At 47.9% G+C, this 23,726-nt stretch overlaps 2 protein-coding genes across 6 annotated transcripts in view; one reads left to right on the forward strand and one right to left on the reverse strand.

The window, feature by feature from the left end:
- The first annotated feature begins 196 nt into the window (after positions 1-196).
- Positions 197-16,309, forward strand: RAB11A (RAB11A, member RAS oncogene family). The gene is made up of 5 exons (XM_035335636.1): positions 197-354; positions 6,902-7,097; positions 7,988-8,181; positions 8,632-8,712; positions 14,563-16,309. Exons 1-5 carry the CDS (start codon positions 315-317, stop codon positions 14,700-14,702), a joined length of 651 nt encoding a protein of 216 aa, XP_035191527.1. The 5' UTR covers positions 197-314; the 3' UTR covers positions 14,703-16,309.
- A 2,395-nt stretch (positions 16,310-18,704) lies between these two features.
- MEGF11 (multiple EGF like domains 11) overlaps positions 18,705-23,726 on the reverse strand; it is a 200,296-nt gene continuing 195,274 nt past the window's right edge. For 2 of the 5 annotated variants that reach the window (XM_035335633.1, XM_035335629.1), the window contains 2 exons: positions 21,414-21,620; positions 18,705-21,095 (listed from right to left, as the gene is read on the reverse strand). In XM_035335633.1, coding sequence (XP_035191524.1) covers positions 20,935-21,095; positions 21,414-21,620 — 368 coding nt within the window. In that variant the 3' untranslated portion in view covers positions 18,705-20,934. Of the gene's footprint in view, positions 21,096-21,413; positions 21,621-22,496; positions 22,680-23,726 lie in introns of those variants that run through there. The other 3 variants (XM_035335634.1, XM_035335632.1, XM_035335630.1) reach the window with 2 other exon arrangements.

Consider the following 23,726-nt stretch of genomic DNA (forward strand, 5'->3'; position numbering starts at 1 on the left):
GCGACACCCCGCGCGGGCCGCCCCTAGTTCTTTCCTAGCGCCCACCGCCCGGCCCCTCCCGCTGTCCCCGGGGCCCGCGGGTGTGAAGCGGGCCCGGGGCTTCCCCTCAGCGCCCTGCCGCAGCCGGGCCGAGCCGGTGCCCCGCACCGCTCCCACAGCCGCCCCTTTAAGGCCGGGCGGGGCGGCGAAGCGGCCTGGAAGTGCTCGGAGCTGCTCCGGAAGGAGCCGGCTGTGGGAGGGCGCAGAGGCGCGGAAGCGGCTGCAGGGAGGGGCCCGGCTCCCTCTGCCCGTCCCCGGCCTTCGGCGTCCGCACCATGGGCACCCGCGACGACGAGTACGACTACCTCTTCAAAGGTACCTCCCGACCGGGCCCCCTGCCGCGCCCGGGGGTCCCCCGGTGTGGTACCGACGGGTTCGGGGTGTGGGGGTGCGGGGCTGGGGCCTGGGCAAAACAGGCAACAAAAACCGCGATTCCTCGAATTTCCGTGTGGCAAATGGCGTTGTTGCTAACCACAGATCGGCCGTTTGTGCTGGTGTTGTGAACAGGTCAGGAGAGACCAAGAAATGCTTCCCTTCTCATCTTGCAGCATTGACGAAGGCCCTGCTGATGGCGAATTTAGTCACATCAAGCGACTTGTTTTACGGACCTATGGGCAAATTATCAAAAATATTGCGTTATCTATCCTAGGATCGTAGAATATCCCGAGCTGGTGGGGACCCACACGGATCATCAAGTCCAATGCCTGGCTCCACACAGGCCTACCCAAAAATTCAGGCCACATGACTGAGAGCACAGTCCAAATGCTTCTTAAAGAAAAAAGAGAGCCTGCTGCTCGTCGTCAGGCCCCAAGATCTTACAGGAGAACAGCAGCGTTCTTCTCGGTACCATTAAGCTCCTAGAATGACTTTGAAGAATAATATTTTTAATCATCTGTCTTGTCCAATTTCAATGTGGAAACTGGCTTTGTTACTAACTACAAATCAGTCTTTTATACTGGTATTGAGATCAGGTCAGGAGGTACCGAGAAGTGCCTCATTTCTCATCTTGCAGCATTGGCAAAGTCCCTGCTGATCACCAATTGAGTCACATCAAACAGCTTCTTTTATGGGCCTGTGTGCAAATTATCAAAAACATCACATATCCTGATAGGATTGTGTAAATTATTGTTCCAGCTGTGAGGAAATGTCAGTGATGTAGAACTTTTTGGCAGAAGTGCTACCTTATATTAAGGTTGCTTACATATATAATTGCGAAATAAAGTTGGGTTTAATTTGTATAGAAAAATTCCAAGCTAGGTTAATTGGTTGCCACTCTGAAAGGTTTTTACTGTTTTAAAATAGTTCATGGAAGCTGTTGGGTGTGCAGGGGATGCTAGGGAAATGGTGCCGTGAAGATAGGAGTGGTTCAGGTTTTCCAAAGTTAAAGCAGACCACAGGAAATTCGTGCAGCATCTCCTAACTGGGATTAATTTGGCAGCTGAAATAACATCAGCAAACGCAGAGTTGCACAAATTGTGGAAACGGTTGTAACTGTCCAAAAGCGGAGGTTGTTGGAAACAAAGCGTCCCTGCTCTGGAATGATCTTGGAATTACTGTGGTATTGAGCTGTCTCGTCACCAGGCACTGTCCAAAAAGGCAAGCGGTAGGTTTAAAAAAGAAAAAAAGAAAAAAAAAAAAAAGCTCTTGGAAGAAGAAATGAGAACTCAAGGGGAACGCTAAGCCAACGTTTGAGCCTCCTGAGGCCTGAGGGGAAATGTAGGCAGCACAGGCATACCCGTTCTGAAGGGATGTTGTGGAATTAAAAAGATGCAGAAGGGCATCCGAATAATCAGAAGAGATCTAATGGGCTCACATCCGTTATATTGAACTGATGTGGAACTACAGCAAACAATAGACATTCTTTCCCTATTTACCCATATTGCTCATTGCTTTAATTTTGATTGTTTGGAGGTGAGGGCTTGCTGGGCCGAAGCTTAGTGCCACCCCGATCTTGTCTGTTCTGCACAGGGCTTCTCAGCGCCAGTCCTGCCCCTTGGGCTGGGTGTTGGTCTGTCTGCACACCTAATCCAGTCCCGGTTCTTCTGGGTTTGTGACCTAAAGGGACATGGTCAGCCGGTGGGACTGAGTTCAGGCTTTGACGTGCTCTAAAATAACAGGGCGATGTTCTCTGGTCCGGCTGCCTCTTACTGCCCTTGAGCTAAACTGCCACTGGGCTGTTTGTGCGGGACCTCTGTTCTTGTCCCGTCAGCCACTGCCAACAGCTGTGTCAAAATCTGCTGACTGCTGGCGGCTGGAATCAGAGCCCCCTGTGCCCTGCACAACTGGGTCTCAGTGGCTGTCACGAGCTGCCCCTCACCTGACTCCATGCGATGCTTTAGTGTATGTTATTGCCTGGTAGGCCTAGTTTTAAAAAAAGGTTAGTTTCTGGTAAATTCTTATCCAGCTATGCCTATCTTTGTATTCCCCTGTACTTTTGGGGATTCAGCTGAGAGAGCAGTGCCTACTGTTCCCAGCACTGTGTTTCAGGAAACACCAGCTCTGGGAAGTCCCCTTTGTGGGACGCTTGCTTTAATTTTAATGGGAGGAAAAAATATGGTGACATAAGGATGTTCCTTAATAATTTAACCTGGCTTGCGTGCAGAAACTTTTAGCTCTGTTTGATTAAAGTGGCGGACTTACAGTTGATACCTGGTTAACAAAGTAACCCGTATTTGTAGAATGTCTTCTGTGTTTTTTGTGGACAAAGCTCAAGAGGATTAGGTTTGTGCTCTGACCATCTGGAACTTTGGATTTGGGGTCAGCCTCCTCGTTTCCGAACGCAGACCTGCCTTGCAGTGACATTCAGCTGACTGTTAGAAAAACTGCTCTTTCAGCTTCCTGCTCTGCGTCAGGTTCATTTCTCCACCTTTTTCCTTTGCTGAAGGAAACTGAGACCAGGCAGACCTGTTGGTCTGGATTTTAGACAATGCCTTTTTTCTTTGTGCTTTGTTTATAGAAATCAGTAAGGAAAACCGTTGCATGGCGGGTACTGGTTCATACCTGGTAGCATGCCTTACACCTGTCACTCTGCCAGATGTGGAAGCCCTTTTGTGCTCTAACAAACCCGCCTGCTTATCACCGTTTCTGCAGTCGTGCTTGGAGCACTGTGTGCAGTAGGTACAGGTGGTGAATGAGCCCTACCCCAAAGTTCTCTGGGACACAAAATGGGTGGATGAAGCAGAAGGTGCAGGTGAGGAGGGCGATGGATATTAGGTACGGTCATGTTAGGTTTGTCACCAGCTGCCTAGAAGATGTGCAATCAGGTCATCTTGTGTGTGTTTCCTTTAATCCCCAATTTACGTGGGCTGGAAGAGGAGTTCAGCAGGTTCTTGTGGGTGTCATGGAAATGCGTACAGGCTCTTAATTTGCATGCTGCTTTATAGCAGAGTTCAGGGCAGATAAAAGAGTTTTCAGACATAGTAATCCCGTAGTGCTAGTCTGTATGGCTTAAATTGTGTAATATGCCGCTTGTCTGTGGTAAAGGCTGTTTCACAATGCAAGCTGGTAGTGCTGGGCTTTCTATTTTCAACCTGATGAGGTTGTCAATTACATACTTTATGAGCTAGTTGAAATTCTCAGAGAATACTTTAATTAAATTAGAGTTGTATCAGAAATAAAAATTGAGAGTGCTGGAATGTTTGTGAAAAATTAATACGTCTATAAATTGCTTCTCAAGCAGCTTACGAAGTAGAATTCTTATTTTGGCCTTCCTCAGAAATAAAACTGGAATTACAGAATGAAATTCATCCGGTTGCATGGACTTCATGATGTTCTTTTTGTCCACCAAATACTCGTCTTAAACCTCTCCAGTGCTGAGTTAGCTCGTTATATGCATCGTGTTAAGGTGCGTTGTTGTATGTGAAGTGGCACACCGCTAAACCAACAAGAGTGATGTGGGGATCGCTCCCACTGCTTCTCTGGGTATTCTCAGGGTGTGCCAGTGCAAATTTCACCCGACTGCAAAGCTTTCGAAGGTGCTACTCATGCAAGGGAAGTGCTGGTCCAAAGAAAGCTGTTGATGGAGCTTCTCAGGTCTGCGTTTTAAAGCTGAACTTGCTTAAATGCTTCCGCTAAGCTTTAGTCCTTCCAGTGCTGGTGTAGTGAAGGTAAAGGAATGTGCTGGTGCTGCAAAGCTGAGGGGTACGGAAGAAAGCTGGAGTGTGGTGCTAGAAGATCTGTGTGATGATGAGGACGGCAGTTCCCCAGTGAGGCAGGATTCACAACGTAAGGTTTTGTGTCTGGGGACTCGCAGGAAGAGTTAATTCCAGTGCGAGGTGTTTCTGGTAGAGACAGAAATATTAAAATCCTCGTATGCCTCACCAGTGAGATCTCACCTAGAATGCTGGATGCAGTTCTCGCTGCTTGGGACAGAAACTGAAAGACTTTTATGGGGGACGTCAGGGGAAAATGGGCAGTCTGTAAGGAAACACTTGAGAGGTTGGCTCACTGAGGTGGTAGAACAGGACTGAGGAGATGTGGTTGCTTTCTGTAAATACCCAGAACAGTGTAAACACTACTGGGAGAAGAAACTAATAAGCTAATGGACAGTGCTGGCACATGAACGCCGCTATCAGCTGACCGCTAATTTCTTCTGAAAATTAGAGTGCAATTTCTAACCATTAGGAGTGGGTTTCTGGAAAAGAAGCCCAGTAGAAGCGTGGGTGCAGGAACAATTAGCTTTAAGGTGGAACTAGATACCGTCACGTCTCTCCCAGGAACTATTTGCCTGGGATGGTTAGAGAGGGACTCAGCCACTCCTACTGCATTGCTGTGCTCAGAATATGATACATGGGAATCAGTGGAGGATGAAATATCAGACTGAGGTGGTTTGGTAAGGAAAGTAAAATGAAAATTAATACAGTTTGGGTGACTGTTAAAGCTGTTTCAGCTCATAATTATATTCAAAGAGTGGTGTTCTCTGGACTGACAGAAATACAGAAAGTGTGAGGAGTCCTAGCAGCCCGCTGACACTGCAAGCTGTTCCTGTGTCCGTGCTTGAGATGAGCTGCAGTGGCCCAATTAAGTAGAGGAAATAGCTGGCTTCAAGGAGGAAAGTAAAATATTTCCCTCTTTTAATTGGGACGTATTAATCTGGTGCTGGAAGCCGTTCAGAACATAAGCAGCGTGGGATTCAGACAAGGTGAGGAAAAAAACTTGGTAGAGGAATTAAAAGGACCGGTCTATTTTTGAATGGCTGAAAACTCTGCTTTGAAATATGCCCTGAGCAACAAAAATACTTGAGGGTAATACTTAGCAGGCATATGATGCAGCCTGCTGGGAGGAACGGGATGATGTGTGTGGATTGCTTTCCTCATGTAGAGAAGGTTTCAGCCCTTGGAGCAGCTAACAGTGGGTGACAGTGGGACTGAGCGACTCGTGCCTCCCAGGAACTCGCCGTTCGTAACGCGTCCCAGCGAATGCAAACATGATGTCATCTAAAACCTGACCCTGCCATAAGAGTTCTGAATATCTTGTTTGTCGGCAAAAGAGGGAAAGCTATGGCAGCTTGCCAGGCAGTGATGATATAATTGGGTGTCTCATCCCCTGCACTAAGTTTATTACCGCCTGGCATCCTCTGTGCCAGCGAAGCTGTTCACTGCCACCAAACTGCACTGACCTGTCCTTTAGGAAAGTGGAATCTTATTTGCATTCAGACCAGGTGCATGCCACCGACCTGCGCTTGTGATCCTCATAAACAGAAGTGGTTAACAGGGCCACTGTGCTTTGTGCAGCTTCTGTAGCTTGGCTGGCTGCTTGCTGAGTCAGCTGGCAGGGGAAGCTGGGAAGATGTTTGTTTTGATGAGGTATTCTCCAAAAGACTATTTGAAGCTAGCATTTGCTGCAGTTTTCATTTTATGGAGGGGGGGCGTTTAAAAGGTGCTTCTCGGCTCTTTACAGTCAGGGAAAATCCCATTTGTCAGAGCTGTTGTGCATTATTTAAATAGAAGGTGGTGTCTGCTGTGTGATGCAGCAATAGATGCGAGGGTTTGTGCTGCTAGACTGAGGCTCACTCCTCACATCAGTGGACTCATTCCTCTGTTGAACCACACAGCATATTTAACGCTGTGTTGCAAGTTTAAATGATGTATGTTACTGAGCAAGTGTTTGTTTTCTCAAAACAAGTGTCTCCATGCTGGTTTTTTGTCACCCAAGTGCCGATTGTTTTGCTTGTGCTGGCCTGATGCACTGCAGAGCACAAAGGTTATCAGCCTCGCTTCTCGAGGGTCTTACTCATCCTCTTTGTCGTCCGTTTCCTTCTGATATCTGCTCAGTACCTTATCTGAAGCTCACCCAGAGGGGCTGCTGCTGGTGTGGCTCAGGGTGGGACACAGCTTGGGCCTGGCCGAAATTCCTGTGTCTTGGTAGCAAGCTTCAGGTCAGGCTCAAGCTCGTCCCTTTCAGCTCAGCACCGTGGGATGGTGTGAGGAATCCTCGTGACATTTTTCTTCCTGTCCCAGCTGGATTTTACACCTTCCGTCAATCTCTCGTCAAGCATGGCTGCATCCTTCCCATTAGTTTGCTCAGCACTGTGATGAGTCAAGGCCAGCTGGGAAGGGACTTTTGCACTTTTTGACTGCCATGTGTAGTCCTCCTGGAGGAGGAATATGATTAAATGTAAAGGAGATTGAAATGTAACTACTAAAATTCAAGTCTAAAGTCTGTTCGGCATGCTGGAGAATGTGGCAGCTCTGGTTCTCTGGAAATCTCAGGGCTTGGACAATAGACCTGTGACAAGAGGGGTGGCTTTGCTATTCCTTTTCCCTCTTGTTTTGTTCTGGAAAATGAATGTGTTCATTGTAGGTGATTGTTAATAGGTGATGTACACCTGGAATCTAATTCTGATGTCGCTTCTCTCTTTTAGTTGTGCTTATTGGAGACTCTGGAGTAGGCAAGAGTAACCTCCTGTCTCGATTCACTCGCAATGAGTTCAACTTGGAGAGCAAAAGCACCATTGGAGTAGAGTTTGCAACAAGAAGCATTCAAGTTGACGGGAAGACAATCAAGGCTCAGATATGGGACACAGCAGGGCAGGAGCGATACCGCGCTATAACATCAGCGTAAGTGGTAGCCTGTGTGCCTGAAGAGAAACTTTGATGAGAGGGCTCAACTTTGGGCCCTTCTAATTCCTCAGACACATACAAATGTTTTTATTTTGTCATGTAATATCCACAACGTGTGGGGGAAGGAAGCTTGAATATTTTTCTGTCCTAGTAGGGCTCTGCACAAAGCTGATCTACCTCTCAGTGCTGTCATGATATGTAACTGGGGGCATTTCTAATGTAGAATACCTTCGGAGCTTTCAGAGATTCATTTAAATGCAAGCCATTGATAAAGTTACAGCTGTAATCATGGAGGTTTTATCAGTGGTAACCTATGACCAGACGCACTGCTAGCTTTACGTGCTTATTTAATTGAAAAAACAGCGTAGCAAAAGCTGGGTTTAAGTAAAGCTGGAGGTAATTGGGGGGTGGGAGAACACAACCTGCTTCTTTTCTGACTGTGTAACTGTGCCTTTCTCTGATCTGAAGGCAGACCAGCTGGGGCCATTCATAAAGGGACTAGATCAGGCTGATATTTTGATGATCCTGTGAGTCACTCTTAACTCTTCCTGTCGCTCTGGGCTGTGCCCGTACTGCACCCACAACGGTGGGTGAGGAAGACTTTCCAGGAGTGGGTCAGAGGCTGAAGGTGATAGTAGCTCCCCACAGATCCCAGTGCTTAATTTTGGGGTGCAGGGTTCCCCACCAGACTCTGAGCTGTCCTGGCTACTCAGGTGGTTCTCTGGCATAACTCTAATCCAGATGCTTTACTTCTACTGCTTCAAGTCCCACGTATCATGCTTTAGATATTTTTTATATAGCTGTCCTTGCAGTAACAGGCAGTAGCTATTGGTAACTTCTAATCATGATATTCCTTGCAGTTCCCTAACACATCTCCTCGCCCGCAGGTACTATCGAGGTGCTGTAGGGGCGTTACTGGTGTATGACATCGCTAAGCACCTCACCTACGAGAACGTGGAGCGATGGCTGAAGGAGCTGAGAGACCATGCTGACAGCAATATTGTGATCATGCTTGTGGGAAACAAGAGTGACTTGCGCCACCTGAGAGCAGTCCCTACAGATGAAGCCAGAGCTTTTGCAGGTTGGTGAAATCAAAATAAATTTCTGGGTGAGTGAGGATATCTGCCTCAGGTCCGGACTGCCGTTCCCCCGATACGGCTAGCCCTGCTAAATAAGCTGCCACAACATACTGGGAGGTGGAGTAACTTGACGAGGTTAAAACCAGATCCAGGAAGTTACCCTGCACATTTCTTGAAAGTGCACCCAATTCTCACTTTCAGTGATGCATCATGACATGCCTACAAGCAGCGCAGCACTCGTCCCTGTGCCTGAGGATGAGTGTAAATTGTTGTTGCTGTTGGGTGGCGCTGCTCTCATACCACACAAGGGGAAAACACCACAACTTTTACTTTTTTTTTGGTATCCGTGCATCTCATCAGCAACACCACACACATTGGCTGGTACAGAAGTTCTTCCAGATGGGAGATAAATATTCTGTACTCCTCTAATTATAATGTTTCTGTCCACACAGAGAAGAATGGTTTGTCATTTATCGAGACATCTGCTTTAGACTCTACAAACGTGGAAGCAGCTTTCCAGACTATTCTGACAGGTGAGTCATCCAGTGCTTTCTGTTTGGAGGAGGAAGTAGAACACTGCTCAGGTGTGAGGCAAATAGGCAGTTCTTTGCCTATAAAATGTTTAAAAATTTGTTGTTTAATCCCCCTTCACAACCATGACATTTGGAATCCATTTGGTCCTTCCTTTGAGCAGTACCGCTTGGTTGTGACTCCTGAGCACAGGATAGTCACTGTCACTGGGTTTAAAAGTCCTGGTTGGACTTTCGACCTTTGTAGCATGCAGTGGCAGTGAGTGCTACAGTCTTTATGCTCCGTGGATCAAGTACTTCCTTTTTCTTTAAACCCTTTATTTGATAGGCAAAACATCTCCCTTCTGTGGCATTGGCACCTGATTAAATTGTATTTCTGTTCATGTAGTTAGATTAGGTTTTTTTTTCCATTTTTGCAGGTAATTGAGACTTTTGAAAACATACCATAACGAGCTAGTTAGCCATAGTGGAACATGCAGGGGGGGAGGCAGCTAGGAAGTTATTGCTGTAATAAAAATGTAAAGAATTTATTTTTTGAGTTGCCTGAAATTCTCTAGCAGTGATAAGAGAGAATTCAGGGGGTGTTGGAGTATTTCCTGCTACATGCCTTCTTCCTGTATCCATCTGTGTTTTTTTCCTACCTTTCATTGTAATAGGGTTCTGGTTCTTTTCTGTTTTTACAGTGGGTTCCTAAACAGTAATGGACTCATTTACATTTTTTGTTAGTATATAACCAGGAACGCAGTAGTGTGCTAACAAAAAATGTAAACATGTCCATGTCAGACAAATACGCAGTGCGTAGGGATGTGTCATCTCCCTGCTTTCACGCCATGGCGTGATAGAGCTTGAGTTAGTTTCCTCTTTAGCCAACCCATATGGTTCCCTTTTAACTTCAGTCTAAATAATCATTCGGTTGTAATTCAACTTTGCACAATTTCTGAAAAAAGAGCAGTTATGTTTATACGTTTACCTCCCGATGACTAAGTAATGATGCCATAAGAGGGTGGGCAACAAAAAGGAGTGGCTGAACATGATGGTATCTGATGCCTGATGGTTTTCCTGTTTTCTTTTCCTACCTAAAGTCAATCGTGTCAAGATTGCTTGTGAATTTGGGCATGGATATTCAGTAGAAACACATTTTTATTGCTTGCTTGTAACTGCTAAAACCCCAAACTTCTTTCTTTATGTGTATCCTTGTTATTCCCTCTCCTCTGAGGGGCACCCACACTGAACTGTGAGGTCAGGTTCTGGCTAAGTGTGCTGTGTGTAGTATAGAACAGCCTTGCTGCCTGCTCTTAGAGTTTTCAGAGGGGATCAGGGCTCTTGGATAAAGGTTAGTTATTTAACTTTCATGCCTGTTCAGCACCAGCACGAATAAAAACAAACCTGGAAATATATCAGATGTTTATCTCCTCCCGAGGTGGCTGTCAGGCTGTCATATGCAATATAAACTGATCATCCAACTGCCCCCAGTCTCCTTGTGGACTGCTCCATTCCCTAACAGCGATGGCTGAAGAAGAGGGAAGTTTGCTGCATGCCCTGGGCTGCTGCCTTATTTCTGCAGAGCTGTGTAACACTCAGATATGACATACTGCTGTTGCCATGGGGAAGCAGTTTACCTCTTGGGCACAGGCTAGGCTGTTTCTTTATCTCTCCTCACATGCTTCCAATGGCACCTTTTATTCCAGAAGTTATTTTGGATTCTAATTAGCAAAGGTTTGATTTTTCTGGTTTAATTTTTACTGTAAGGGAGAGCAGGCTGTAGTGAGAGAGCAAGGGATTAAAACTAGACCTCAGCGGACTCTGCCAGATTGTTGGAGCTGTTGCTTTTCCACAAACGTCAGTGCTCCCTGCGTGTTGCTGTGACAGTGTTTTGGGTAAAGAGCTCTTGGGCATGCGGACAGAATCCTTGTTCAGGAGGGGCTGGTTCAACTGCGCTGGAAGAAATGCTTCTGCTGATTAGTGGGCATGTGGCTCACTCCAGACACCAGCTCCTGTTTCAGGGAGATAAAGATGAAGTAAATAATGCATTAGCAGCAGGTTGCCTCCATCTCTGCTGTGACTGGCATGTAAAGGACGAATGTTCTGCCAGTAAACTTCTCGATAACACTTCACAGCTGGCTTTTTCTGTTAATGATTTGCTTTGAAGGAAAGAGGGGAGCAGTCATCCGAGGAATGTGGTTTTCAGAGTGACCCTGCAGAATCATGGATAGTCTGCCTGTATTTGGCAAGGTTGCCTCTAAGCGTAGAGCTGGAGGGTGGAATACTCGCTCTCCTTTGAAGAAGGAAGTTGATAAAGCCAGCAGGCTCTGCCACAGGCTGCAAGTGGAGGAGGCTGACAGAAGAAGGGGCAGGGCATGCTGCTGTACCAGCTCTGCTAGTACTTGCCCTGCTGGGAACGGCACCTCAGAGACATCCTAGGCTGCTCATGATGCCTTTCACACAGCTCTTACATCTTTCCTGGACAGGGTGGTGTGACTGGGGTCTGTAGCGAAATTCCTTTCTTCTCCAGCCCTAGTGAAGCTGGTCTGGTTGGGACAGTGAGGGAGACTTGTTAAGAGTCCTTTCCCCTGGAGCTGTAGCAGGTCCATGTTAAGCATATTCATGCCTAGACTCTCACATGAAGCCACCTTGAATTTTGGGCACAGGAAACATGAATCCATCCAGGTGGAAGCAGGGGAAGAAAGCTTTTCTTTCCTCTCGCTGTGTTATAAAGGATTCTGGCGGGCAGTGTATCTTACCGGACAGGAAGCCCGCTAGATTTGTGCATGCCATGGGAGGTTTTGGGGACCTTTTCCTCTGTGGCTTAGGGTAATGGTCCCTGTCCAAGTTTCTCTGTTGTGAGATGTCTAGACTCCAGGGGCTGATTCTTGTGTGCACAAAGCTGCTTTGTATTATCTGGCAAATGAGAGAGACTGGTGTTATAATCCCGTCCCCTCTGAGCATTCACAGCAGGATAAAGCATCCTTAAAGTAAACCCAAGGCAGCCTCCGCTCCCTGCCTCGCTCAGTGCCGTCTCTGTTCCCATAGCGCTTTCTGCCATGGTTTCATCTCGAAGGAATCCCATCTCCAAGGAAACAACATCACAGAGCGTTAACCTTCAGAAATGTAGGGATTTCCTCTTGTTAGCTCTGTACACCTGAAAATGAATGAAGCATTAGGGCTGCTTGAGGAGACAAGGACTGGGCAAGCTCCTCCTAGACAGCGGTGCCTTTTTCCCCCAGCTCTCTTACACTGCAAGGCCTGTCTCACATAGTTACCAATTATGCAGTGATGCATTCTGCCGAATGTGCTCTTAATAAGGTCTCATTCAGTTACTGAGCAGAGCATAAAGTGTAGTGTCTTCATTAAAAAGCGCATGTGTTCATTAGCCTGGCGTTCCTTGGTGCAGACCAGTCTGAGGCTTTGCCTCTGGGCATTTTGCCCCAGGAAGAGCAGGTTTAAGCTGTTCCCACCTCCCCTATCACACCAACACAACTATGTGTGGTGAAAGAGTGTGCAGCTGATCCAGGGCAAGGCAGTATTTAGCCGTTCAGGCTTTCATCTAGGGCAGCACGCTGTGTCTGCACAAAGGTTTGTAACCACAGAGGAGGGAGAGGTGGCAGTGAGCAACAAAAACAAATGGGGCTGCTTCGAGTTGATTTGAGCAGTGCTGCTGCTAAACGTCCTTGCAGGGCTGTCAGGGAGCAGGGATCAGCTGGAAATACATTCCCCCAGTCAGAAGGAATAGGCGCTCTATCAGCAGAGAAATCAGTGCTGCTGAGATTATTTTTAAGACTTCAGTGAACAGCCCTGTAGATCTTTGCTCCCAGATGAGGGTGTTGTGCAGAGGACACCCTGGTGGCGAGTCATTGCTCACAGGGGTGGAGGAAGCGTGTGACAGCTCGTGTTAGGGACCAGTATGAACTTGTTTAGGAAGTACTGTGGAAAACAGAACTGCTGCGGAGCGTGCTACTAGAGAGCTTCCAGTAACAAAGGCAGCAAAACCCTTCTGCTGTTGAATAGGAACAGGCAGGGCTTTGCTGGAGGTAAGCTGGCTGCTCACCCAGAGCTGGGGCAGTGAAGTGGCGCAGAAAACTTGGAGAAGGTAGAGCAGATCTCTTCCAGCTGTGCTCCCTCCACTGCCATGTACGTGCACCAGGGTCAACCTGTGAAGGTGCTCGTGTGGAAGACTGTTGGAAAGAACAGCAGACATCAGAAAGGGGGACATCAGAAAATCCTCACTTAGATTTGCAGCTCTTGTTTGGTTGATCTGTGACCTGACCATATATCTGAACGCATACACAAAGTCAGCTTTCTGAACAGTCTGTCCTGATCTGAGTCCGAGCTGCCTCTTTGGAGGCCCAAGCAGCAGATTCTTCTCTCACAGCACTACCTGCAAAGATGATGGTTCCTCGCACAGCCTGTAGATACAGCTCAGTGTCTGTGTGAGAAGTTACTTCGTGGTGAGCAGCTGCATGGATGTGTGCTGCCCTGCTCTCAGTCTTCCAGGGGAGCACTCAGCCCGTTTGTAACGGCAGCTTAAATCAGGGTTTGTTGCATCAAGGGCAAGGTTTGCAAGCCTTGTTCATTAGGAACCCTTTTTAGCTCCTTGGTGCCATCAGGTCTCGTCGCCGTCCAAGCAGGCACGTAGCTTGTGACCAGCCCTTGGCAGCGCGGAGGACTTCTCTGCGTGAGATTGCTCAATTTCCAGTACCGAAATGATGTCAGGATGTGCACTAAGCAACAGCTCATTAAAATTCTGAACAAAGGCGACTCACTAATGATGAATTTCTGGTGGGAAAGAAGCTTCTTGGTCTGAGGCCAGACAAGGTGTTGGGGACATCGTTATCCGGCTGATGAAAGACCTCAGACCTCCGAATGAACTCAAACCTTTGCCGTGTTTCACTGGTTATTTGTGAGCAGTGCTCTGCAGCAGGAATGGAGTGCAGGCACCTTCTTCTTGAGCGACCTGAGCTTATCTGGAGCGTCCCAGCAGGGCAGGGAGCTGCAGCGTGCAGACAGGGCGTGGGCATCAGCTCCGCTCTCTGGGCTCAGCCGCTTGGCGCTGCTGCTCTGTCTGCTGCCAGCGCGCCGTTCTCTTGGGCTCCTCTGATGTTGTCACTTCAGGGTAGGTAGGCTTTTTTTTTCTGAATCTGAAACACTTAACATTTTTGTTAAACTGAGGTTTAACAAGCTTTTTTTTTTTAATGGTTTAGAACTTGAATTTGCAAAGGAGTTCCCCATGCTCTATTTCTGGTATGCTTTATTTCCTCTCTGAGCTGAAGCGCTGCACCTCATACTTTCATACGCAGCTGAAGTGAGTGGTTTTGTGTCAACTCTGAGTTTATGTTCAACACACACCATCGGCCACTAACTAATCCCAGGAAACTGGACAAGGCTTTCAGTGCAGTGTGGACTTGGCAGCGTGTTAGGAAAGGCACGGGAGTTTAACCCACGCTCTCTAGTTTGTGCTGGGATTTGTCTGGACTCCGTATTTCTCCTCCACAGTTTCAAAGCTTGTCTGCTCTAACACAGTCTCCTCAGAGCATTAGGAACGATGACAAGGAATTGATGGCATAGCTTCTGATTCTTAGTAAATATACAGAATCCACCTTTTTTTTTTTTTTTTTTGCTTTTATGTCAAGGGGATTAAAGCAGTTATGAAAGTAGTAATGTGTTTCACAAAGCTATTTTAACTTATGAATATAGAAGATACCGTAATAAAACTTCTCGTGGAAGCTGCTGTGCATTACCTATATAGTTCCTAAAGTATAGGGAATCTTTGCTTTGTTTGATGCTTGGTTTCCCCAGACATGAACTTTCGATGCTGTTTTGCATACGCTTAATGACGAGCTCTTTCTCATCTTCCAGAGATCTATCGTATTGTTTCCCAGAAGCAAATGTCCGACAGACGTGAAAATGATATGTCTCCAAGCAACAACGTGGTTCCCATTCATGTCCCTCCAACCACTGAAAACAAACCAAAGATGCAGTGCTGTCAGAATATATAAGAAATGTTCATTCTTTCCTAAAAGGCTGTGTATATTCCCCAGGTCCAAGATTTAAATATATTTGTAATTCTTGTGGTTACTTTCTCGTGTTCAGTTACTGCTTACTCCTGAATTTCTCCATGTCTTAACCACTTTGATTTCATTGTTTATAAATCTCTTGCTTCTACGTGGCTGCAGTATTTTCCCAACTCCGACTTGTCGGTTTTGGTTCAGTATGTTGTTTGGAACCGAACTGATCTCTTTCCAATGTGATGCCTGCTAGACAGAGCACAGACACATTTAGCGAGCACCTGAAGATGTTATTCTGCTCCTCGCAAAACAATTATTGTCAGGATACCTAGGAAAATATCTCTGGGCAGGAGATCTTGCCTTGTCTTAAGGTGTTGTATACTGCATCTAAAGCTTGATGAAATGCCTGCTGCTCTGAAGTGCAATTTTAATGTAAAGCTAAATGTTTTTGGCTACATCTTCAGATTGTCAAGTTGAGGATTTTCTGTAGAACATTATGGGGGGGGAAGAGAATTTCTTGCAAACAAGCAGCAGGGTTCTTGCTACCTGTGAATGAGCTTTTGTGGTTTGGCACCCGCTGCAAAGGAGGCTGTGGTGTGAGGCAGAGCTGCTGGAGGCTGGCCGGGGAGAGGCTGGTGGGACTCTGTGCGAGGTGCCTCCAGTGAAGTAAGGAAAAACACGAGCTAAAGCACGAGCTGTGTCGCTAGCTGAGGGTCGCTCTAACACTGGAACTTGCAGCGTGATTGTGTGTTGCCTGAGACTTGGCCTCCACAGTGCCGGTGGTATCAGGATTTGAGGATGCCTTTTTCCTTTCATGGCACACAGACGTGAAGGGTGTTGTCACACTGCATATCACATATATTAGTACATGCCACACGTTAATATATTCAAATGCTAGAGTTGATGAATCAGTAATTTCTACAACCTGGTCTTAGTTTCCAGTTCTGTTTCCTCTAGTATTTCTCAATAATTCCAATGGCTTGACACATGGTCTTTAACAAAAAAACATCTGGAGTATTTCCCATTGGATGCATTCATTCTGTAGTCTGTCGCTCAGTACAAATCATCCGTTCAATTAGCTTGTTCAGGGATACATGAACTGTGCCTTCTGTCGCTACACTCTGAAACCACTGCGTATTACACAGGATGTGCTATTCCCAAACATGCCCTTAATACTGAGATTTGGGGGCTTTTGGCACTGCATTTCTACTGGATTTAAAGAGCTGTTTGTTGTATAAACGCCTGTGGTTGTTTATACAACGGCAGGAAGCTAATTGTAGGGGCCCTTTCTCAAACTCTGATATGACCCACTTGGAACATCCACATTTGGGTAGGCACTACCAGCTGCATTTCTTACCCAACCTTTCTGTCTTGCGGTGCTCATGATGTGTAAGGCACACGGAAGGCATTGCTGTAGTCGGTCACTTGTTTTATTTAATCCATTTCTCCTCCTAGTATTAGTTCTGAAGATGCTCTTTTGATCTGTTTGTAAATTACTTTGTATTTTATGCATGTACTGTAACTTGATTCATTATTTTTTTAGATTGATTTAAAATATATTCATCCATGATTCTAATAAAGAATTACAGGGGACGACAGTACGGTGTCGGGTGCGCTTTTTGGGAGAACTGGGACTTGACCTGAAGGGTTTTACTTACTGGAAACTCATAAACTTCTTGGAACAGCCTATGAGAAGACACCGAAGTAGAAGTGTTCCCAGAGAAGGACCTGTAAGGGCCATGTACCACACGTAACATGCTTACGTTCACTCAAAGCAGGCCTGTGGTTTTTGGGGGCTGATATAATTCATCACCGTGACTGGCAGCTTCAGGAAGCTTTTATGCTAGGAAAAGTCTGTGGGCTCTCTCTAGTCAAATCCTTGAATGACTTTTACCAACCTAATTTTTTCCCATTGCCACCAGTAAGAAAATCCCGGGGAATGACAAAGTACTGCCTTCCACAGCAAATTACCTGAGCTTTTTGATTCCCTGCCCTCTGCTGAAGGAGTGGTGCTGTGGGAGGCCGCTGCTGCTGGGCCCTGTGCACGGTGTCCCTGCAGCCTTGGGGGGAATTCGCCTGCAGGGCACGTGGCAGTGCTGGTGGCTCGGCTGGGGTGGGATGCCTGAAACAGCCTGAAATTTTGGGGCCTTCTTGGTATTTATCACAGGAGTCTGAGCTGGAGGTGTTAGACGGGGCCCTTGCTTGCTGTGGGAACTGTTCTCAGAGCACTTTCTTTGGCCAGACGTGAGGGTGTTATGGAATGAACCAAATTACCAGGGCAGCCAATTTCTAAATTTGTCAGCTGGAAATGCAGGGCGAGTTTCACTTTGCGCCCCTTTCTGATTCACTTCATCAGACAGCCTGACTCAGCCGCCACGTCAGGTGTGGACTTCATATGGCTTTACGCAAGGCGCTTCCTCCTGCGGTAAACGCGAACACGGTGGAGCCTGGAGGAGCACGGACCCAGGCTGCGGGCCCCTGCCCCACGCAGTGTCGCTGTGCGTGCTCGTGCTTCCTCGCCTCAGGACAGCCCGTGCTGCATTCGAGTCCTGTGGCTGTGAGATGGCTGGGCAGCACGTGCTGTTAGGCCAAGTAAGAACTCTTCGTTATTCTCCTCAGAACTTTACAATTAACAGTCCTTAGAAATGCCTTACAAAAACTGATCCTGTAATTGCAAGCTGCTGCAACGTGGAATTCAAAGTTTTCATTCAATCGTTCGTAAAGCCTTCATAAACTATTGACTTCTAAAGTATAATCAAACGGAGCACGTACTCAGATGCAGCTTCTTACCTCGTGAAGCCTTTGAGGTTGGGCAGACAGGGCAAGGCGCTGCTCCGTCTGGCCACTGACCTGCCAGGCATTGCTCCTGCTAAGCTGCTGATTAATCATCTCCGCTGTAATTGGCATTACTTACGTGCTGAAGTGTCTCTTCTCTGCTAATAGGAGGTGACTGATTTTAATATATTGCTTCTGGGCCCTGAAATGAGCTTTCTGAGTTTCTGGGAGCTGTGCATAATGCTGCAAAATTGGCTTTCCTTGCCAAGAGCTTTTACTCTCATTTACATATTTGAAAGCCCCAGCCTTAAGTCCTGAAGCTGTTTGGTGGGTGTCGGTGGCTCCTGCGTGATGGGAGTTGAGGCTCTGACTCTTAAGCAGAACGGACGTGGAATTGTTCTGATTTAAAGACATTTTTATTAAACTAGAATTACTTTTTCTATCAGTTCAAACCTGATGAGTTTCCAGACTTTAATAGCTTATTGAGTGTGGCTTGTCAGGTAAGAGGATTACATGCTGGGCTTTAGTTAACAAGATTTTTAGAAATATGAAGCGCAAATATTGAAAAAGCTTCAACGTGTAGTGGTCTGCTGCATTGCCTCGGAGTCATCAGCTCTGAAGGTGTTTCAGCTGTAAATCCATGCTCATGGTTTATTGATCAGACTCTGCGGGAGCAGCCGGGTGCTGAGGCGGCTGCAGCGTGCCCGGTCTCATCGCTGCCGGCTGCAGCAGGGTCACTGCTGGCTGGTGTCCTCCTGTGTCCACCCGACTGCATCCCACTGCTGTCACTGCACGCTGAGACATCGCCTGAGTCATCGCCTGAGTATCGGGGGGAGACCTGCAGCTGGCACTCGCCTGGCCGGAGGTGTATGAGCTCTGCATCACCCCACTGTCGCTCAGACCTGCTAAGGTTAACTCCTGGAAGCAGCCCTACCAGAATTGTGAGAAAGATGCCTGCTCTTCCAGCTATTTTTCTTTTTAAAGCTGAGCCTTACTCAAAATGATCTCAAAGCTGCAGTCCGAATTACGCCACTGGGCTTTCTGAGAAGTCCTGCAACAGAGAAACCAGCCTCTGGCGTGGAAGGCTGATGCCTCTGGGGCTTTCCCTGCAGGAGCGGACACAGCCCCCTGCAGCCAGCACTGGTGCGTGGAGAACTCAGACCTGAGCATGTGTTGGAAGTTTTGGTCTGCAAATGAGCACGTTTGAGAAATGCACACTGAGAGAAATTCAGTTTATTTTGTACAAGGTAGAATACCTTCGCACAGTGAACAAATATATTACAAATCTGTCTTGCCTTAAAAAAGTATTGCCATTTTGGTGCCTATTTTCTAAGCCAATGCTAAGATACAAGAAGGTACTTGCTTTGTTGTTTTCTTCCTCCTATGAAGCTCTATGCACATCGTTGCATTTGGTTTGAAACTCCAGCTTTGAAAAAAAAAACACATCTGAGCCCATCCCTGCTCTCTCATCTCAAACTTTACAGCAACACACACACAGACATTGGTCAGGCCGGCAGCTGAGACTGTTTGTGCTCGGTGTCATGGTAGGTCTCTAACCAGAGGATTCTTTTTCAAACTGCCTTTCCCTTGCTATTTTTGAGGTAAGTCTTTCCATACACGTATGCAAAATATATCCCTACTGGCTCTACAAAATAATTGTCTTAGTTACATCTCAAATAAGGCTTTCCTGGAAAATAAAATCGCTATTGCTGATCAGTCATCGCCCCCATGCACGCATGCAGCATTCATGTAAATACTGAAAATCCGCTGCTCTGCAAGCCTGGGGGGATCTCTGGGCTCAGCTCAGCTGTCTTGCTGCCAAGCTCCTGCTTTGCACAGAGGGGTTCAGAGCCAACCTGACCACCCCACGGCATCCCAGCTCCTGCAGGAGAGCATCGCCAGGACTCCCACACCCTGAGATGAGCACCCAGGAGCGCTGTGTGGGCTCAGCACCGTCCGGCCCAGGGCAATCCTGGTGATCCATGGCCCCGTCAGACTCAGAGCTGAGTTGCAGCCGCTGCCTCCGAGCTGAGAGGCTCCTCGGAGAGTCCCCTGGAGCAGCAGCTACGCAAGTGATCATGCTTTGAGCAAACTGCTTGGTGTTGGTTTCGTTCTCTTCTGCTTCCATCAGACCGGTGAATGTGCAACAGATTTTTTTTATATTTCAGAGGCAATCATCTCGCTACTTCCACGTTTGCCTAATAAAATTACATACTTAGAATCAATACTACTTCATGCTCAAAATCTACAAGGAACTGCTTAACGGCAAGTATTCTACTTTCTAGGTCAATAAGGATCACACACACACAAAATAAAATAAAAAATCTTTGTGGCTTAGTCTGCAGCTTTACCATAAGCCAACCCCTTGATAATTATTTCACAAACAGCTGCTGAAAAAGAAAAGCCAGTTTCAGCTCAATTTAATGACATTTCAGGTAGAATCATCAACAAATAAAGTTGCACTACATGGTAATGCACATCAAATTAAAGGGTGTCATAAATGGCATGCTGGCAGGTGAAGCACAATGGGGTGGTTTGTAAAGATGGCCTAGAGAAGCCGACGTGTCCTAGCATTAGGAAAGGAAACCAAACCAGGGTTAGCCTGTGCAAACCTGCAGTGTCCCAGGGAAGTAAATGAGGGTGCAGCAGTTCAGGCTGCCTGACAAAGCCAGTGCATTTATCTAAGAAAACTGAAGCTGTATAAGGAGGATTAAAGCATCGCTGTACCAGAGTATGTGTAGCTTGTTAAATGTGTGGTAAGCTGGGTGTAAGGCTGATTGTTTAAACTGAAGACATCGACTGGACATTTGCCAAGATGTTACATTTAAAAACCTGCACAGAATGTAGGTTTCCTCTACTCACATGCCCTGGTACTGAATGTAAAGATGAACACTTCAGCGCTAATGTCCAAGCATGAGCTGCGCAGGATGCGAATGGTGATGGCAGTAAATGAGGTTTCCAGACAGTGAAATGACAAGCTTCCCTGCTTTCGTTCAGAACAATGTCCATTTCCATGACAAAGATGTAAAATATATCCCAGCGTATTCCTAGTCACCTTGTTCCTAACAGTACAAGTTTTTTTTTGATACAGCTGGTAGAAACGTACGTCTCTAAGTCCTACTTAGCGTGTTTTTGTGTTGTATTTTACAGCAAAGCCAGGGTTAGAATACACACCACGGAGAGCTTTTGCCGGGAGCATGTGAACGCTTTCCTGGCGTGACGTACTCCAGTGACACCTGGAGAAGGTTCTCGTTAGTTCCCGTGACCCATATAAAAAAATGTCTTTTTAAATAACATCATGCAGCAGCAGCTGGCCCAAGCTGATGTTTTGTTACGTTAGGTCCTTGCGTAAGTCTGCAGTCACGTCAGCATCCTGCAGCACAGAAAAGGATTGTCTTCTCTTTTGCTTCCTCAAAGTCTGTGTTACAGCACAGTGAAGTCCATCCCTTTAAGACTGCTTGTCCCAAGATGGCCCGTGCGTCGGGCTGTGCCTCACGGGGAGGAGGTCGTAGTGACTAGGAATGTGACTGTTCCTAGGCAGGTCGTATGGGTTTTGGAGGTAACTGGCACTCCGGGCACGGGCGTCTTGGACCACGCTGACGGTGGGCTCTGGGAAAGCAAGGAAAAATGGGTTATGGCACCCAGCAGCGCTCCTGGGCCTGCAATTACTCTACTTGTGCGTTTTGGTGCAAGCAACATCTTGCAAGTGGACCAGCACAGGTCCCTGCTCGGACAGAGCTCCCCAAATCAACCCACTTCTGCACTGGCTTTAGCCCCCAAGCCAGCACCTCCCTGCGCCATGCCACGTCCACACCACTTGTCTCAAGAAAGGAAAAAAATCGTGTACATTAAAACCACCAACGGTGGGAATGAACAGCTCAGGGCTGAGCGCCTTGCTGCTGCCGCCACGCGGCGCCTCCCACTTACCAACTTCGTAGATGTTTTTGTTGGCTGTGGACGAAGTGGGCATTTCTGAATACGGGGATTCCCTGTGACCAGGCGATTTCATTTCCACATAGCTGCTCTCGGAGTGTTTGCATGTTAAAATGGGGGGGTCTTTAATGGTGGCGTATGGGTTTTCACTGCTGTTCAAAGAACAAGTGCTGGAGCTGCACACAGACTCCTTCATGTAGTCTGCAAAACAAGACAGGGTGGGACTGTTAGCTGTCTTCGGAGGGACAACCTCTGCTCAACCTCTGCAGGAGGGGCAGGGCGGGGAGAAGGGGCAGGGCTGAGGAAGATCCTTGAGGCATCCAGCACAGACACCCGACGCTTGTGCTCTGGGGTGTCCAAACCATTGCATCCACAAGTCTCTTAGCAGGAAAGCAATAAAAACCTGCTCGAAACCAAAGGTTTTGCTGTGAAAGGTTCTAGTTGCCATTTACTGCAGTACTTCACTTTTGGTGGCCATCGTTTCCCTCCCTCCCCCAGTTCCTGAGGAGCTGTGCTGCATTCCCACCCCGCCGACACGCAGCCCGACGCACGTGGCAGCATCTGCTGGGCCTGGCTGGGCCAGCCTGGGGGGACTGGGGGCTTTGGGCAGCACCAAATGCCCTATGTTTGAGAGCAAAACATTTCCAGCAGGTGTAGAACTGCATCAGTGCAGCGTGTGTGCTCTGTGCCCTGAGAGCTCCCGTTCCTGGGGCTTGCCAGCACGAGGAGAAACCGATTTCTTTGTGTTCCCTTCTGCCATTAGGACTGGGAGGAGGCTGCTCCTGCTAGCGGGGAACACTTGGGTTTCCGCAGCGGGGACAAGCCTTGCTTTTGCTTTTCTTTTCCCTAGTGCTGTGGGCATCTACTGCTCCTCTCCCCTAGGCTGGGGAAGCAGGAGAAGGAGACAGAGGAGGCGCTACGTGGGGAGAGCAAGGTGGGCAGAGAGTGGCAGCCACCCCAGCGATGACCCTGGCTGGAGAATGCCAGCCTGCTGCCGGGTACAGGGCTTGCTTTAAATAATAATAACAAAAACAATAGAGAATAAATAGGTCTTAACATTGACATTCAAGAACGTGCCATTGCTGCTGTGTGCATCCTGCTGGGCAGTGCCATTAATTTAGAATTAGAGCGATGCAATGAAAGATGAGGCATTTTCTTGTGCTGGGTTACAGTACAAAGGCAGATCCTGGTATATATGAAATACTCCCGGTGACATAGCGGGACTTGCAAAATAGCTGCAATCCCAGCTGCCCCCGCTATCTAGTATGGGAGACAAAAAGAGAAATTCAGGTTAAGAAATAGACAGACAACAAGATATCGCTTCTCCTATAAAAACCTCGCCTCTGTGCCTCTCCTCCCCGTCCTGGATCCATTAAGTGTTTAAAAGTGAGGGGATAACAGACAAAGAGTAACAAATCCTACAATAAAACGGAAACCCTTAGGCTCAGAGTACCTGTGCTGCATGTACTGGCCCCCAGCCTTCAGCCCCTGCTGGGAAAGCTGTGCGTGGAAGGACCGAGCATCGCTTGTGGGCGAGGAGCCGCAAGCTCCCTGAGCCAACATTGGCACGGGACTCGCTGCTGCAGGGACAGGGCCGATGAGGACTCAGCCTCGGGGCCTTTGGGGTGCCCGTGGCCAAAGCCTCAGCTCCACCTGCCCACTGCTGGTGCCACAAAGGGGTGCAGGGAGGCAGTTGCAGACTTGCTGCTCTGCCCCAAGTCATGCTGCTGAGCAGACGTGCGAGGGGGACGAAGGGCCGGAGGTGACAGAAGCGTACGGCTGTGGGTGGCCTCCAGACAGTGCAAGGCCTGAAGGGCAGTGCCAGCTCCTTGGGGAAGCTGCCAGCACCCAGGGAGCCCCCCCGCAGCCCTCTGTAGGATAATTAAAAAGTCTGGCACCAGTTGTCAAATTTTATGTCATGAATTAAAAATTTAAGCTGGCTCAAATGATTTAGTAACCCTCAGCACATCCACCCGGGGCTGTGGGGTCTCTGCCTGCCGCTGTGCCCAGGCCCTGCGGAGCCACCAGGCTCAGCCCAGGGACTGCCACCAGTGGGACCACCAGCAGCAGGACCATCACCAGCGGGACCACCAGCAGTGGGACCACCACCAGTGGGACCACCACCAGTGGGACCACCACCAGAGGGACCATCACCAGAGGGACCACCAGCAGCAGGACCATCACCAGTGGGACCACCACCAGCAGCAGGACCACCACCAGAGGGACCACCACCAGAGGGACCACCACCAGAGGGATGACCACCAGCAGGACCACACCAGCAGGACCACACCAGCAGGACCACACCAG

Source organism: Oxyura jamaicensis, chromosome 10 (genome assembly GCF_011077185.1).
Source record: "Oxyura jamaicensis isolate SHBP4307 breed ruddy duck chromosome 10, BPBGC_Ojam_1.0, whole genome shotgun sequence".
Taxonomy (NCBI): Eukaryota; Metazoa; Chordata; class Aves; order Anseriformes; family Anatidae; genus Oxyura; species Oxyura jamaicensis.